At 38.0% G+C, this 16,908-nt stretch overlaps 1 protein-coding gene across 5 annotated transcripts in view; it reads right to left on the minus strand.

The window, feature by feature from the left end:
- Positions 1 to 16,908, minus strand: part of PRKAG2 (protein kinase AMP-activated non-catalytic subunit gamma 2) — a 224,327-nt gene that overhangs the window by 1,986 nt on the left and 205,433 nt on the right. For all 5 annotated transcript variants that reach the window (XM_058038158.1, XM_058038167.1, XM_058038176.1 and 2 more), the window contains 9 exons: positions 14,394 to 14,475; positions 12,801 to 12,859; positions 11,353 to 11,398; positions 10,613 to 10,667; positions 8,620 to 8,746; positions 7,817 to 7,982; positions 7,324 to 7,361; positions 3,532 to 3,678; positions 1,217 to 1,310 (listed from right to left, as the gene is read on the minus strand). In XM_058038158.1, coding sequence (XP_057894141.1) covers positions 1,217 to 1,310; positions 3,532 to 3,678; positions 7,324 to 7,361; positions 7,817 to 7,982; positions 8,620 to 8,746; positions 10,613 to 10,667; positions 11,353 to 11,398; positions 12,801 to 12,859; positions 14,394 to 14,475 — 814 coding nt within the window. The remainder of the gene's footprint in view (positions 1 to 1,216; positions 1,311 to 3,531; positions 3,679 to 7,323; positions 7,362 to 7,816; positions 7,983 to 8,619; positions 8,747 to 10,612; positions 10,668 to 11,352; positions 11,399 to 12,800; positions 12,860 to 14,393; positions 14,476 to 16,908) is intronic.

Raw genomic sequence — 16,908 nt, forward strand, 5'->3', positions numbered from 1 at the left:
AATCTGCTCTGGATCCTTCTACCCTCCAGGCATGGATGAAACTCCCTCCTCTGCCAACACTGCCTGCTTGTCTTTACACCTCCCTCTTCTTTCCCCAGGCAAGGATTCCATCTGCCCCAGACCTCTGGGCTGGCTTCTCCTCCCTGCTTTCACAGAGAGATGGGCTCCTTGCTCTGCTCTTGCTCTTCCAGGTCATTAAAAGGAACCAGATGTACTGACATAACCCCTCCAGCAGTGAGGCTGATTGCTGCTCTTCAGAACAGAAATATTTCTATTTAAATAAGGTATACATTACCTTTTTTTTAAAGTCTACAGAGGAAAAACCACTTTTATATAATTATGTTTTTTTCTATCAGGGCAGGTAAGAGATTTCACAGATTTGAAGAGTTTTTGTTAAGCTCACATATTGGCTTTTTTGGATTTATTTGAAGTATGTATCTGCTCTATTTGTCTGATTTTTTTTTTTTGAGGCAAAATGGTAATAATCTTTAAGATATTTTGCCTTCCTCACAGTGCCAAAAACAGGGCTTTGCTTTAGTTCTTGTGACACTAAAATAATTTATGAGGTCAAAGTGAAGTTACAATGAAAAACATAAAGCAGGTTAAGAAATTGGGCAAAACTTAAAACCAAAACCAAACTAAACCAAGCCAAACCAAACCCTCACAACCAAGATAAAAGTAGCAGAAATAAACCCACTGCTGGATACTTTCATTAAAAGGAACCTGGTCATGTTTAGATTGATCACTAGAGATTTACCCTGATCACAAGGGAGTTTTATACTAGAAGAGCTCTGGTGGGCTGAGGTTCCATCTCTGACTTAAGCTGTGCCAGTCAAGCACAGCTGGACAACAGCAAGGCTCCAAAAAGTGATTTTTTTTTAGTGGAAACGACAGCTGTGACCACACTTGGCCAGAGTACAGAAACTCAGAAGGTGCCCTGTTGTAATGCTGTCTATACATCCAGCTTCATCCACTTAAAATATTAATCAATTTTTTTTTTTCCCCCCCTAGAAAAGATACATGAACAGCAGGGACATTCATGAAGCTTCTGTATATTCTCAGTGAACAGGAGACTGGCAATTAATATTCTGCCAGCTTTTTTCCTGAAATTACTTGTGTATTTAAGAACTATAATCAGACAATCAGACATTTATCACTGTGAATAACTGAAACCCAGCAGGGTGTGCCCACCCCCATGGCAAGGGCAGATCCATACCTGCAGGTGTGAGTACCAGAGCTTGTAGGATGTCAGAGAGGGAGATGATCCCCACAATGCTATCAGCTTCATTCACCACCACCAAACGATGAACCTGCCAGCAGGAGAAGAGTCTCACATATATTGACCTGATTTAAAGTAGGCAAAGCAAAGGAAAACAAACAAAGAAACAAACAAAGCCCCTAAAGTAAAGTGAAGCATGAAGACAAGAAGGAAAAAACAACCCAAAATGGTTCAAAATGTCAGGAATAGCAATTCCCTCACAGCAACACAGCCACGCTTGCCCTACATAAATGAAAACAGTGCATGGTTAAAAGGAACACAGCTGGCTGACTGAACAGCATCTGATGTGAAGTGACAGGTAAGTCTAGATCTAGGTCTTGAAAATACTTCTGCTCTCAAAATGTGGCACTCACATCAAAGACTTTCCCCCAAGTTACAGCCTCTGCCCAGCTCAGCCTGTGGTCTCCAAAAAATCAGACACAGTAATAAAATGAGGATTCCTTCTGAAAAATACTCCCTAACTTCTTCAGCAGAGAGACACAACACTAAAACTTGTCGTATTTTGACACCTCTGAGGTGGTTTTAACTTGATTTTTCTCACAGGGATACACAATGGAAAGTGAGTGCCAGATTTGTTTTAAAGAGATTGTTTAAGACAGAAAAAGGATTCAATTTATCTATGCAAATAAACACAAGGACACAACTTGGAAGAAAGATTTATCAACAGTAAGACCATACTATCAAACAATGATCTCATCCTTACAAACCTCTCCTATGGAACATTTTACACCACAAAACTTTTGTGCTAACTGCAGGGAAATTAGGTGGATACTCCAGTGTCCTTATTGGGCAGAGTAAACTGAGAAAAGCCACTGCAGAACCAGGGAAGTGTCTGTCCTAAGTTCAGAGCCTACCATGTGTTTACTTTTACCCAGGTGAATTATCTCACTTCACTATTAAGTTGAGAGAAAATATTTTTTTTTTGATAAAACTACACTGGTGATATTTTAAACAGGTTTATTTGTTTCTGCATATGCACATATTTAATAATTTTATTCCCCTCTCAGTGTAATGAAAATGGACAATGTTTCATTTGTTTAATTGCTTGTAAGATCAAGCAGTTGTGTGGCAGCTAAAAATAGCTGTGTAGTAGTTTTGACTGACTCATTTTTACATGTAAGCTCACTGTGTTTAGACTGAAAGAGAGGGTAGGAGTTGTTCTTAAAACACAAATGTCTAAAGCTTCTGAAGATAGTAATAAAATGATCCAAGTTTGAAATCTGTGTATCAGGAATGCTAAAATTATTCAGTTCAGGAGGAAGCTCAAGCAAATGCTGAAAGTTACAAGTGGAAATTGCCAAATGAGGTTCTAAGGCTTCTTAACAAAGTGGAACTTTTCCTCATGTCAAGCATATGCCTGGTTACAACCCTAAAAAAGAAATAAATCTTGTAATTGATGAAGTTAAAGCATCTAAATGGAGCTGATCACACCTCACAGATGACTGAAATTGGGAATATTGATTTTCTCCTGCAGAGAAGCCTTACAAGGGAGGAAGACCTACAAACCCATTCACCTCTGCATGTAAGGAAGTTCCCAGTACTAACAAACAAGACAAACAGCACCAAAAGAATGGACAGCACAGAGATAAACATTTACAGGAGCAGTTGGTGAAGGCTTCTTCACAAGAATTTACTTTACGGCCCTGTTGGACTGCATTTCTATGAGAGCAGTGCAGGATTCCATCATGCATCAAAACAATTTGCACCCAATAAATTTCCTGAGCCAAGCTATAAACTGAGAGTTTAACAAACTATTTGTCTGCAAAACTTAGGACAGGCTTGGAAGAAACTTGGGTATTATCATTAAATAATATAATAAATACAATACAATATAATTATTATATTATAATATAATAATACTATAATATATTATTATAATATTAATATTGTTACTAGTATTTATTAACTAAACTGAAAGCTTTGCATTCAGTTTAGTTACTAAAACAGAAATGCAAATAACTGGATATCATTACAGGTATACTCTGAAATATTTTACACATCCCTATAAGCATCTAAAACCTGAATCTGTAGAGCAGACTGAGTTAAATATTAATCATTATAATTATTAAAAGGTAATTAGAGAATTTAAAAATATTTAACATAATATATATTATATTATTATGTTAAAATATATATTATATTATTATGTTAAAAATACTGTCACCAAGCAATCAAAACAACTTAAAGAGCATAAATTTGTACTGTTTATCAGTTTGATAACACAAATTGCAGCTTCTAATGCAGGGACTCACCTCAGCCTTCACTATTCTATCCACAATGGTCTCCAGTGTTTCCAGCATACTGCACTTCACAACACCTTCAAAATACTGAGAGCGGTGCTGCAGGGCTTGTGTCACTGTGATATCTAAGTTATTATATGTTTTTTCAGCAGCAAGATTCTGCAAAAAAACAAACCCAGGCCCCATCAGACAGCTCAGTACTTAGTAACAAAGCACTCCATAAAGTAAATATTTTGGCATTGAGCAGATAGGCATTTCTGGTCTAAGCTGAGTCCATTCCAAGTAACACATTAAACAAAGCAGATGCTCTTCAGATTCTGGGAGCTGTCGAGCACACAGATGATGCTGGACACCATCTGACACCCTGGGTTCATTGATAAAACTGGGGAAATGCATCAGGCCAGTGAAAATCTTACTCTGTGGCTCATCTTTGGCTTGGTGTCACCCTGTTGTTGCCACGAGCAGCAAATGTAAAGGTGAAGCTCTTCAGATTTCACACCACACAGAATATACAATTCTTTGTTGTTTGTTTTTCATAGGGCTGGGGAAGGCACCAACTGTTCTGAACACCACCCACAGAGCTGTCAGGGGCTGAGAGCTACGTGGAGAGCAAATTCATCCTTCACCTTCCTGATCTGTGGGCTCAAACTCCCTCTCCTGGACTCAGCTGGTGCTGTCATTCAGTGACGCTTTGTGTGTCTGGGTGTATTTTAATAAGTACTGTAAGAATAATAACAATAAAACCCCATCTCCAGCACTAAAAGGAAGAGATTAAAAGAATTTGAAAGCTGACATTTTTCACTTTCATTCTAAGAACAGGATCATGCCTGCAGTGAGAGGGCTCTGTCCAGACCTGCAGAAGCTTTCTGTAGGTGAGACCATTGTGGTATTTCAGAAGTGCTGGCACACCCTGGCCTACTGATTTTGCTGCTGAGGCACTGAAGGGAGAACAAAGGGAGAGCTTCTAAATGAAAGCACTGGACCAAGCAATAAAATTAAATTAAATTTTGGCTAGAAGATACTTGGGCCAAGGTTTTTGATTGAACTACACCAAACGTGACAAGACAGGTTCAAGGTGATCATGAAGATAAAAACAATTTTAGTTAATTAATTTAACCAGGGCCTAATGAAGGATATTGAGAGGACATAAAAAGCCTCTGCAAACTGAAGTCACCCTGCACACAATAACTGATGCAATATGAAGCTCTTCCTATACATCATTCCATTCCCAGGCTTCCCCAATCAAGAACCTAAAAACTAATTCAGAACTCTTAAAATGAAAGAAAATCTATTAACTTAGCCAGCTGTACACACAGTCATAGCTTCAACCACCAAGCAAGGACACTAGCCACATGGTTAAAAGTTAAAAAAGTTAAAAATCACTATCTTGGAAATTTCATGTTTATTGAAAGATCAGATCCATACACTTCAGATAACAAATTTTTCCTTCTTTTAAAGCTGAAGATCAGGCTGAAGCATCCTGATGGAATCTGGAAGCTCAGAGGTGATTATCTTTTAAAATAGAATATTTTAGATTCTTATCTAGAATTTAGATTTATTTAGAAACCTAATAAGCAAACTAGGCCATGTGAGGAAAACTCCAATAATAACCCCAATCAATAGATGCCCTAATTCCTTCCCATGTTACTAGCTGTGTGCAAACAATTATATCCTACAAATTATATCTTTGTGGTGTGGAGTGTTTATCCAATTCCCAATACATATTTTTTTCCCCAGGTAAATGATGCAACATCTCTAAAACTCCAATTTGTTGCCTCATCACTTAAAATGAGAAAAGAAGTGACAAACATAAGAAGCCCTCTTCCTTTTGGTGTCTTTTTGAAGAAGAATGGGAAATGAAGGAAACATGGCCTGCCTCAAAATCTAACACAGTTACAAAATAAACTGAAACACTGAATCCACCAGCTGGGAAATTTCACTGTCTTTGCTACATCAGGTAATTCTCTCTACAGCTACTGCGCACTCTCTGACAAGCTTTTATGCAGAACAGGATCTTACACAGTTGAGAATCCTAAATAATAAAGACAAATGCCTTGAAATGGCAGGCAAGAGCAGTGACCTCACAGAATTTTCAGTATTAAGAACAATGTTTGCAGCCAGAGATTTTTAGAAGCTTAAAGTATTTCCACTTGGTGCTATTCTCCATTTTACTGAATTCCTTCTAGGCAGTGTTTCAAACATCTGGATTCTTCATTAGTGCAGCTGGTTGGTGGCAACCTGGGCAGTGAAGCCTCTAGAAAATAATGTAGTTGTCAGATGCTGCCCTTAGAAAGCAGATGCACACAGCTGGGAGGGGACAGGATAAAAAAAAATGTATTTCAAGTTTCTGAAAGCCAGGAGAATGGAAAAGCCCTTGTGTGACGGTGTTCACAGGGGTCCAAGGATGAGGGAAGAGATGAGGATCTGACTCCATGTTTCAGAAGGCTGATTTATTATTTTATTATATATATTATATTAAAACTATACTAAAAGAATAGAAGAAAGGATTTCATCAGAAGGCTAGCTAAGAGTAGAAAAGGAAAGAATGAAAAACAAAAGCTTGTGTCTTGGACAGAGAGTCTGAGCCAGCTGACTGTGATTGGCCATTAATTAGAAACAACCACATGAGACCAATCTCAGATCCACCTGTTGCATTCCACAGCAGCAGATAATCAATGATTACATTTTGTTCTTGAGGCCTCTCAGCTTCTCAGGAGGAAAAATCCTAAGGAAAGGATTTTTCAGAAAATATCATGGCTACACCCTTGCTCGTAGAGGCTGGTAAATCATGGCACGAATCTGAGTATGCAACTGGAATCTTGAGGAAAATCCTGGATTACATCTAAAGCAGAAGGAACACAGATGCAAAACTCTGGAGTCAGAGACACAAAAGAATGGGCCAAGTAGTTTTTACATCACTGAGGAGGTCAAGCTGTACAAAGTACTCAGACTGCACAGAGAAATCTGCATTCTCTCTGAGAGCAGACTGGAGTGGCAGCAGCTGGAAAAAAAAGGAAATCCTCACTGAGAAACAGAAACCAACAAGAACAGAAGAGTTCAGCTGTGAGGGACCTGCAGTGATCACCTGGTCCAAGTGCCTGATGCTGCAGGGAGGAAGAAAAGCTGAGGCATTTATTTTCTTCAGGGCACTGCCCAAGTGCCCCTTGAGCACTGACAGCCCTGGAGCAATGCCCTCCTCTCTGGGGAGGCTGCTCAGTGTTCAGCCACCTCCTGGCAAAGAAATGCTCCCTAAAGCCCCATCTGGACCCTGCAGGGTGGCTCTGGACCATTCCCACATGTCCTGACACACTCAGGGAGAAGAGCTCAGCACCTCATTCTCCATCTCTGCTCCTCATGAAGCCCCAGGAACCCAACACCCCAGAGCCTCCTTTTCTCCTCACCAGACAAAGCCAGAGGCCTCAGATATTCCTCACAGAACATTCCTTCCAGCCTTTTCCCCACCTTTGATCCCCTCCTCTGGATCATGCCCAGCCAGATCTTATTCTGTGTAACATCCAGAACAATAAAACCCTGTGTGCAAACAGCACCACTAAGGATAACTTAAATAAAAATAGTAATTAAAAAATTATGTGCAGGTTGAATTGGATCTCTTTCATTCAGTTTGTTAATTACAGCCAAAGGAACAAAATAAAGCTTTCATATTAACAAATTAATTTGCCACCTTGCTTACTACATGTATTACAAACATACTACAAACTTAGTACATATATTACATATACTACAAACTTGCAAATATGCTTACTACATATAAAATATTTAAGAGAATTTAAGAGATATACTTACTATTACATCAAATTTGGAATAAATATCTACAACTTTTCCTAAAAAGAAAATAAAAATGAAAGTTAACAAAAAGAAAAACAGAAGTTAACACAGTGCTTAAAATACAGTATCAGTTTTCTTGCTTCCTGCTTTCATCTGTTATAATTACAAGAAATGACAGGTCAAGAAGGAAAGACTGAAAAAATCCCAAAAACCAAACAACCTATCAAAAAATAAAATAAAATTCTTCCAAGCCCATTAACCTACATTTTGCATAAATATTTCTTTATATTTATTTTCTTCACCTTTTAAATTATTTTTTAAAATTTAAATGATTATAAATTATTTTAATTTTGATTTTATTTAAAATATTTATTTAATTAATTATTAAATTATATTATTTATATTGCCTTTTAATTTTTTTTTTTTTTTTTTACTTTTTCTTGTGTTTTCCCCTCTTTCCCAGCACCAGTCCAGGGCCCAGCAGCATTTCCCTCCCCACTTTTGCACCCACCTGACTCATCCACCACAGGCAAGGCCGATATCCTTCGCTCTACAAATATATTCAAGGCTTTAATGATAGGAGTGTCTGGATGTATGAAGGCAATGTTGTGATAAGTTCCTATTCCAAGTTCATCCAGATTCTTCTTCATAAAGGCAGGCTTTGGCATCTCTGACATCTAGGGGAGTCAGAAGGAATGGATTTACACTGACACTCACCCATCCACCTGCAGACTCCAAGTGATGGGCACAGGTCACTGCAGTTTCCTGATACCACATTAATACAAAACCCAAACAACCCAAGGGCTTTCTGTTCAAAGCAGAAATTAAGAAATTAAATAGCTCTGTTCAAAGCTCTAAATTAAGACAAAGAACTAGGACTTCTGCTCCATACACATCACTAAAAGCTGTAGATCCTAAGCTATGTCATTCCCACTAAAACTGGAGAGAGAAGATAGAAAACATTAATGTGAATATTTATTCTGAACTCCTGTTGCTTTGTTTGGCCCCCTGTTCATTGCTGTGACTTCCATGTAAACAAACTCCTGAACCCGAGGAGATGTTCCAGAAACAACAGCAAATTATGCCAATAGACAAATCCTTGGTGTTTGGGTTTCTTGAAAGGAGTAAAACAAAGTAAAGGTAAAATACAAGCCTTATATCAAGTTTAACTTCCCTGTTACCAATAAAATGTACACAAAGACACAATTAATTTGGAAATGCATTATGAAATTTCTGCACTAAGACTTTAATTACTTAATTATATGTCTACTGTGGGGAAAAATCAGTTAATACAGCATAGCTTTAAATACTTACAAAAAGCTGGAGGAACTTGAGGATTCTTTTATGGGTAAGTATATAAAGTGCATTTCCACTGACTGGATCTATAACTGGCAATCTGTGGATTTTGTTTTTGATCAACGAATATACAGCATCAAAAAGGCTGAGGAGAAAAACATTTGATTTTTTAATGAATTCTAGCTAACAGCAAGTCAAGCCAAGTGATATATATGCACACATTTATAAACCCACATGAAGTCTATGTGGTAATTATTTGCGTTATCTTTAATGCTATAAAAAACACAAGTTGAGGGATTTCAAATTAACTTTTGCAGCTTTTTGCTTTGCAGCACATGAAAAGCTATATGCTCATGGAAATCTAAATCCATTAAGAAAATGTGACGGAAAGTTCATTTTGTGGTATAAAGTATAGGAAAAAAATTTCACAAATGTAAATTGTTTTTCCAGCAAGTGCTTTGCTTTTATTATCCCTGCACTCGGAATGGGTCTTTCTGTTAATAGACAGACTGTGAAAAATGGAGTTCCCGCACCTAATGAATCCCAATCCCAAATTTCTGTAACATTTTCTACAAAGGGCATTTTTATGGCTACATGCATATATGTGAATAACCCCAAACAATTACCTAATAATTTCACTGAATTATCACTGGGGATTGGCAAAAAATTATCCTTAGGAGATCTAAAACATTCCCATGCACTGCAGACTAGGATTGACCAACACTCCAACCTGTGCAAGTCTGTTCTTCTTGCAAGTGGCACTTTTATTTTTTCCCTTGGTGTATTAAGATCATGATAAAGCAGCTGACCAACAACTGCAATAAATTAGCAAGCAAAAAAGTTGGTAAAACTCTGAAAAGTTGGTAAAACACCTACTTGCTGAAGCAGGCTCCATCCCATAGATCAGCTGTGAGTTCTGAGTCCATCACAGGGATGGAACAGCCCTATTGAATGTACACAGAGCCAAGATTCCCCCACTCCTGCACTGAGTGTTTAACAATTCCCAGGTGCTGCAGTCTGACTGCCCCACAACCCAAGCCCATCTCTGCATCAGCTCTGAAGCTGACTTGCTGTAACCTTTTCTAAAAGTTTTACTGCATCTTCTTTACGGCAAAGCTGCTCGTGCTGCACTCTGACTGAAAACAATTATGGCCATTTTGTTGTCTTAACTATGTTATTTGCAACCTGCCACCATGCAAAATACATCCCTCATGACTGAACTGAATAATTTATTCATGATTAAATGGTAATTCCACTGAGGTACTGCATATCATTACTTCAGTGTAATCACTGGAGCTCCCTTCACCAGGGCACAAACAATCCTGGTCCACAAACTGAAAGCAAGAACCAGAATTTCACCCTCCAGTTCAGCAATTCAGAAGTGCTCAAAATTTAAGTGATCAACTAAATCTCCCTCTCAAGTTATTTAGTAAATAAGGCATAATGACAGTTTAAAAACTATTTCTTTCAACTTCCATCCAGAAGAAAAGGACAGTCATTTACATTTGAAGAAACAGAGCCTTACAGTAAAGCAGAACAAACCACAGAGATATTGTCTTTCCTTTAGTTAAGAAAAGCTATTTCCCTTAAAAAGGGCTTTAAGTTTCTCTGACTGCTGAGAACAAGATAGCTGAAAGGCTCTAAATGTTTTGATTTTCATGAAATAAAGATGACCTGCAGGCTAGCTGGAAGGGTCATCCTATTGGCTGTTTTGCATTCTAATTTTGACCCATGTCTAGCTCATTTATCAGAACAGTTATACTGATAAACCACAAAAGTTCAATTTAAAATTCCCATCTTAGGATAATCAAAGAAGTCTTCACTTACAATAAAAAAAACAGCTCTCACCCCTTCTTGATTATATTAGATTATATTAAAAGATAATCTTTCTTTATTGTATTGTAGTTTACAAAACAAATTGTTGCTTCTTACATATAAAGAGGCCTTAAATTGAGAGTTGAGACAGAGTTAGTGTATTTCAAGTTAAGTAGAGTGAACAGTGAAATCCTACCTTGCATCTGGGGAGATGTTCACTAAAGGTTTAAAAGTCTCTTGTAAATAAAGCTCTGTGGTTAGAAAATTAATAGACTGTTACCACTTCAAACGAAAACATCAGCTTTTTTATGAAAGCATTTCATGAATTCATTCATACAAAATTAAGTGGCAGACAGCAATTTACAGTTAGTTATTCTACCATTTATGCACAGTGCTCTATATTGACATTAAAAAGACATCAAATTTAAAAGCAGGACTAAGCTTGATACCAGCAGAGGTCACTGCAATTACAACAAACAATCCTTTACTCCTGCTGGTTCTGTGAGTGTGTGTGCACACAGACACCCCCATGGATCACTCCAGGGGACACACACTGCTTTGCACATGGAGCTGCCTCCCTGCACTCAGCACCTCTGGGCACACCCAGGATTTTGCACGAATTTCTGGCCCAGGGTGCAGCTCATTCAGGCACAGCTCTGTTCATTCCCACTCCACATGTGCCTCACTCCACTGGCTTCTTTCCTTTCTTAGAGAGCCATGAACAAGGGGCAAAGTGTTACACAGCCCAGACCACCAGTCCATGGCTGTTTCAGATGAAAAATAAGGAATAGGAGCCAAAAAAGCTTTTACTATTTCTGTTTTCATTAAAAAATATGTGAAGTCTATGATGAATTCAAAATCCATTCTACTGAAAAACATCAGAACCTACGAATTATCAATCAAGTAAATTATCAACCAAGTAGTAAATATTCTTACCCCTCCAGGTTTCTATCTTGTGCTCCTCCAATTCATAAATCTGAACCTACAATGAGTAGATGGAAGTTCAACTTAAAGTCATTTCATTTTAAATCCATCATTAACACTGTAAACATCTGAATAATTTTATTTCACTGCTGAAAAATCTAACAGAGCAAGAACAGTCCAACACAACGTTTCTTGTAACAAGGAAAAAAGGTGCAATCCTGCCCCTACTGCAGAGTACAATTCTGGATTTTTTATTTCAGGGGACAGAAAAGCCTTTTACTGGTCCAGGTTTGCAGTCCAGGTGTTTTCTGGACTCAGAGACGTCACCTCAATCATTTTTACCACCTTCAAACAACCACCCAGGGTAAACCCTTGGGGGATTCCTCACACACCCACACCAGTAAAAAGCTTACCCTGATCACCTGACTTCTTAATGCCATCAGAATAAAGTTACCTGATCATTAACAGGCAAGAGCATTTATTTTAGGGAGAAACTACCTGGATGTTCCTCATCACTCAATGGTGGGTATTATCTAGTACATGAGTAGCAATGTCTTCATACTGAATGTCCTGATGACACTGAAATACTTTAAGAATGATATTTTCTGCATAATTTTACCTATTAAAACTAGAGCATTCTCTGATGGAACATTAATTTATTTATTTTTCTTACAGAAGACTGCACCAGTCACTTAAGTCAGATATTGTCCCTCCTCAGCTTCTCCTATTTGCTGCTGCCAGTTTAAGCAGAAGCTGTGAACAGGACCTTAGACAATGTAAATGAGTGAGAATTCATCAGGAAAAGTCTCATGGAAAATCAGTAACATTGATGCAGAATCACAGAAACGATTTTAAAGAAAGCACTTTTCATTTTTTCCTCCCCCCACTCCTTGTCAGTCCCCAGGGAGAAAAAAAGAATTAACATGAAGGAAGGACAGTGCACCACACTACTGGCATCTGATGAGAATTTCACTACCAATTTTAGAAAATAACATGAGCTTTGAGAAGGCAAATACATCAGATGTCTGTCCATCCAACTGTTCTTGATTTTTTAGCTAGTAAAACACAGTACATATGGTTTAATTGGTAGGGGGGGAATTGTGATTTGACAGGAGCAAGAAAGGGATGTAAATGTTTGTATGAACATGCAAGCTAGAGCATTTCATCAACTGACTGCCAATGGGAATTTCAAATTACAGTTAATTGAAGTCAACAGATCTCCAACTGATTGTGCAATTCAGCCATGTAACTAAAATATTTGCATATATTTAACTAGTTTAACTTGTTTATTCTATACCATCACTCCAAGAACAGTAATTTTTTACAGCATCCAAGCCTCTGTGAGTTACCATGCAAAGACTTAAATAATAATGAAAATCATCATAAACCTTTCAATCTGGTATATCAGTCTCTGATATTGTATGGCAAATGATCAAATTATAGCTTAACATCATACTTACCATAGGAGACTTATAGTATCTATGCAGTATGTTAATGAAATCTGTAATTGTTAACATTCCTGTAACAAGTGATACATAAAAAAAGGTCTTTAGATATACACTTAACATACAGAACTTTCAGCTATTTCCTCTATTTATGTTCACAATATATAATATAATAAAAGTTAAACCTATGTAAAATTCTACTGGTATTGGACTATTTAACAGTGGGATTTGAAAACCATGTCTATTCACTTTCACACTGACACAGTGCTTCAGAATAAAACCACATCTGAAGTAATATTCAATATTATAACCCATGTGCTCCTTCTCACTTTCAGTCTGACTCAAAAATCCCCTTGAATTCAGACCACATCCACCCCCAAAAGCATGGAAGGAAAAGAGGGGGTTTAGAACATCTTTCCAAGTTGGAGAACTATTCTTGTCTTTCATTTTCTTTTTGAATAAGACACATTCTCATTATGTACTTGCCAAGTCAGGCAGACTCTTAGACTCAAATGAAGAAACAGTATAATACATTTTTCTTGACTATTACTTATTACAGAACCTCATTCAATCATTTCCATGGTAATCTTCAATGCCTGCATGGAAATGTGACTTTTCAAAAGAAAAAAATAGCACATCCATTGTGTAAATATATAAATATATATATTTTAAGCACCAACACCAAGCTATGTAATATAATATTGATGATTAGTTTAGTTACCTGAAAATATTAATCTTTTTTGAGCTTTCAAGTTCTAGATTTGAGAAGATGCAATTGCTCCACTGTTTACTACTCCTACATCTAAACTGAAGAAACTAAGAAATGGGGAAGGGAAAAATTAATCTGGAGGTCAGCTTCAAATCAGTAGAGCTCAGTTACAGACAGAACATGAAATTAAATAAAATGAAAATGAAAAAACACAGCACTCCTATGGTGTATTGCAAGACTGCTCCTCCCCACTTGGATTTAAAGTATTTTAACAAATGCTTTATTAAGTATCTACCATTCATTTCCAGGAATCCTCAACATTCCAGGTCACAGCAAATACATATAATTCTATTTGTCACTGCCACTGTGACCCATTTTCTAACTGAAGCAGATCTAATTTTGGAAGATTATTGTTGTGGTAATTAATGACATGATTTTTTAAAAAGCAGTACACAGATCTAATGTTTTTCACCCAACATCTCTGGGACATCTTTGTATCTCCAGTTCTGGTTTTAGAGATCCTCACTGCACTCACTGAGCACAGGCAGAGACACCCTCCTACTGCACTTGTATCAGGATATTAAATTATTCTCTTTATAGTTTCTGCTTTCAAATTTTCCTTTCTGTGACCATTGCCTTAATTTTTAAATACACAGTGAAGTGCAGATATTAGAGACTGAATTTCAGAACGTTGGGACCTAAAAGAAGCCTCATGATTCTCTCAAGGCACAGCAAAGCTGTGAAAGCTGGCACCATTGCACTCCTCACAAGGAGGCAAAAGAAATTCTTTGCCAGTATTTCTCTAGTATGTTATGTGAAGGCCAGGCTCAGACCACCTTCTGGAACAATAAAGCACCTTGGGAATTCAAGCAATCCTGAAAAATGTCAGAACTACTTACCTACAAAACTCTGTTTTTTACTCTCCCACAGTGGAGCTGCTCTCACGCCGTTTGCCACCAAGGCAAAAAAGGCTTTCTTTACCTGAAAAACCAAACCAAAATAAATGTCAAATTTTTGCCTTGATTTAACATACCAGACACCATCAGAAGGTTTCCCCTTTCGCCAGGAAAAAACCCAAAAGCAGTGTCACAGGTAGCTGGCATTCAAAACAGAACAGAAACCACAATGTCAAACAAAAATCTCAGCTTTTAACTTTTAAAATGGTTAAAAAGCTAGAAAAAGCTTAGCAAAACCAGATCTGTTTTTCTTTTATTTTGTGAATATTCTAAATTAAAGCTTCTGATATAGAGAGGGCCTTACATTTAACACATGAAGACTGTGCTATGTTCTAGTCAATGTTCGCTATAGGAAGTTGTTATAAATATGAGATTGAAACAACAGCAGTTCCATGTCCCCTACAGCTTTTAGACAATTTATACAAATTAAAAGAGTTTGATAATTTTAAATATGACTGAAAGTTAAAAGAATTACCTGTCCTGTTTTGCTGCTAAAGAAATCAACCAAGTACTTCAATTTTTTAATGAATGAATCCTCCCCAGAACCAGAAGTTACAAGGTCATGGTGTCATTCTGGGAAGAAACACTTTCTGAACTCTGGTTCTCTGAAAATGAATGACTCAGGCACTGGTGCACCCCAAAATCCTGATCTGGTGATGTGCTGGAGTGAGACATCCTTCCTGTCCTGCCCACACCCCCAAACAGTCTTCCTATGGAAAACACAACACAGAAGGGATGGTTCTGGCCCAAATCTTGACCTGGCACAAAGCCAGGACAACCAATTCTTATTTCTGTATCCATGAAATTTGTCCTTGGTCCAAACAACACAGAATTGTAATTTTTGGGTGACTGCAATTTGAACAGATCATGATTTCATGTTAGCATCTGACAGGTCTACTTTAAATTATGTGCAAGGGGATCCTCTCCACATCAGACTAACAGGAATAAAAGGGCTTCACAGTCATGGAATCAGCAGCCAATAAAGCAGTGGCAAGGAAGGATGTAGAGAATAAGAAGAACTAGAATAAGAATCTGTATTTCTTGCTACATCTATGCAGCCTGACTGCTTCCTCCCTGACCATGAGAAGCAAATCCACCCTGCAGACACCAGCAGATGACAGATCTCAGAGCTGCCTCCTGACTTTGGAGATCCCATCTCACCAATGAACAGGAATAACCATCAGCAGCAATCATCCCTTAACTGCACTGAAACTGAAGAAGCCACATGGGGAAAAACAACAACAAAACCCCAGGGTCACAAGTAAGACTAAATCCACTGGATTTATCTAGAAAATAATTAAAAAGAAAGGTGCCAGAGGTGTTCAACCACCCTGCTGAAACAAGGAAGAGTCAGCCTAAACAAACATTACCAAATCCACCACAGGAGCATCCTAATTCTTGAGGAAGACTGAAACCACAAAGAAACCCTCCTGGCAAGATAAATGAAGTGTTCCCACACAACAGCATCACACTTTGAGTTAATGCAGCAAAAGCAGGGAGCTGTTTGGGGAACAGACACAAGACAGGTGTGAGTGCACACAGACCAGCTCCAGCTTGGGGCAAAAATAAGTTCTAAACATTCTTCATAAAAAATGGTTAAGGACCTCACACTGCCTGAAACCCTGAGCCATCACACAAGGTCAGGCACTGTCAGCTCACGTCCCCAGTCTCCACAAGAGAGAAAAGATGTTCAAGGCTGGATCAGAGCCAGAAGGGAACAGCTAACCTGTTGAGGCCAGGGGGAAATAGCTTTCTCCCAGATAGCAATCATGCAACACAACTCCTCCAGCAAGTTTACAAACCCTGTAATTGATAACCTGGAAGAGAAGCATGCCTCTGGCAGAAAATGTGTGGAAAGCCAACTACAGCACTTCAGGCAGTCTCCAAATTCCTGCTACTACTTCTTTCCCAGACACAGCAGCAGCAAAGAACACCAGCCAGCACCATGCTCAGATGGGTGAGACAGCAAGACTGATATTTTAGATTCAGAAAAGACACTTCAAGAGAGAGAGTTCCAAAGATATACTACTCAGGATGCTGAGCTTGTAGACAATCCAGAAGGAAAAGAAAGGATTCTTCAAAGGCTAAGTTATTGCCCTGATCCTGCTGTTTGATTTACTTGCAAGTTATTTGCCTCCAAGAATCACAAGAATCTTCAGTTAGGTGCCATCTTGTCTAGCTTTAAAAGACACATTTTGGAAATTCTGAACAGATAAAATCTGCTGAAAAGATACAGCTACTAAGACAGCTCAGAATTAAATCCTTCATAAAAGACAAGGATTTTAGCTTAAGTACCAGAATATTAAACATTTGATGTAATAAATCACTGAAATTTAGTAAAGAAATACTTTAACTCAACCTCCTGGGCTGGTGTCCTAGACCACAGCTCAAGTGACACAGCTATTGTTGCCTTCAGTTGTATTGCAGAAAGTGTTACATGGTCACCTTTTAAATAAAG

Source organism: Melospiza georgiana, chromosome 1 (genome assembly GCF_028018845.1).
Source record: "Melospiza georgiana isolate bMelGeo1 chromosome 1, bMelGeo1.pri, whole genome shotgun sequence".
NCBI lineage: Eukaryota > Metazoa > Chordata > Aves > Passeriformes > Passerellidae > Melospiza > Melospiza georgiana.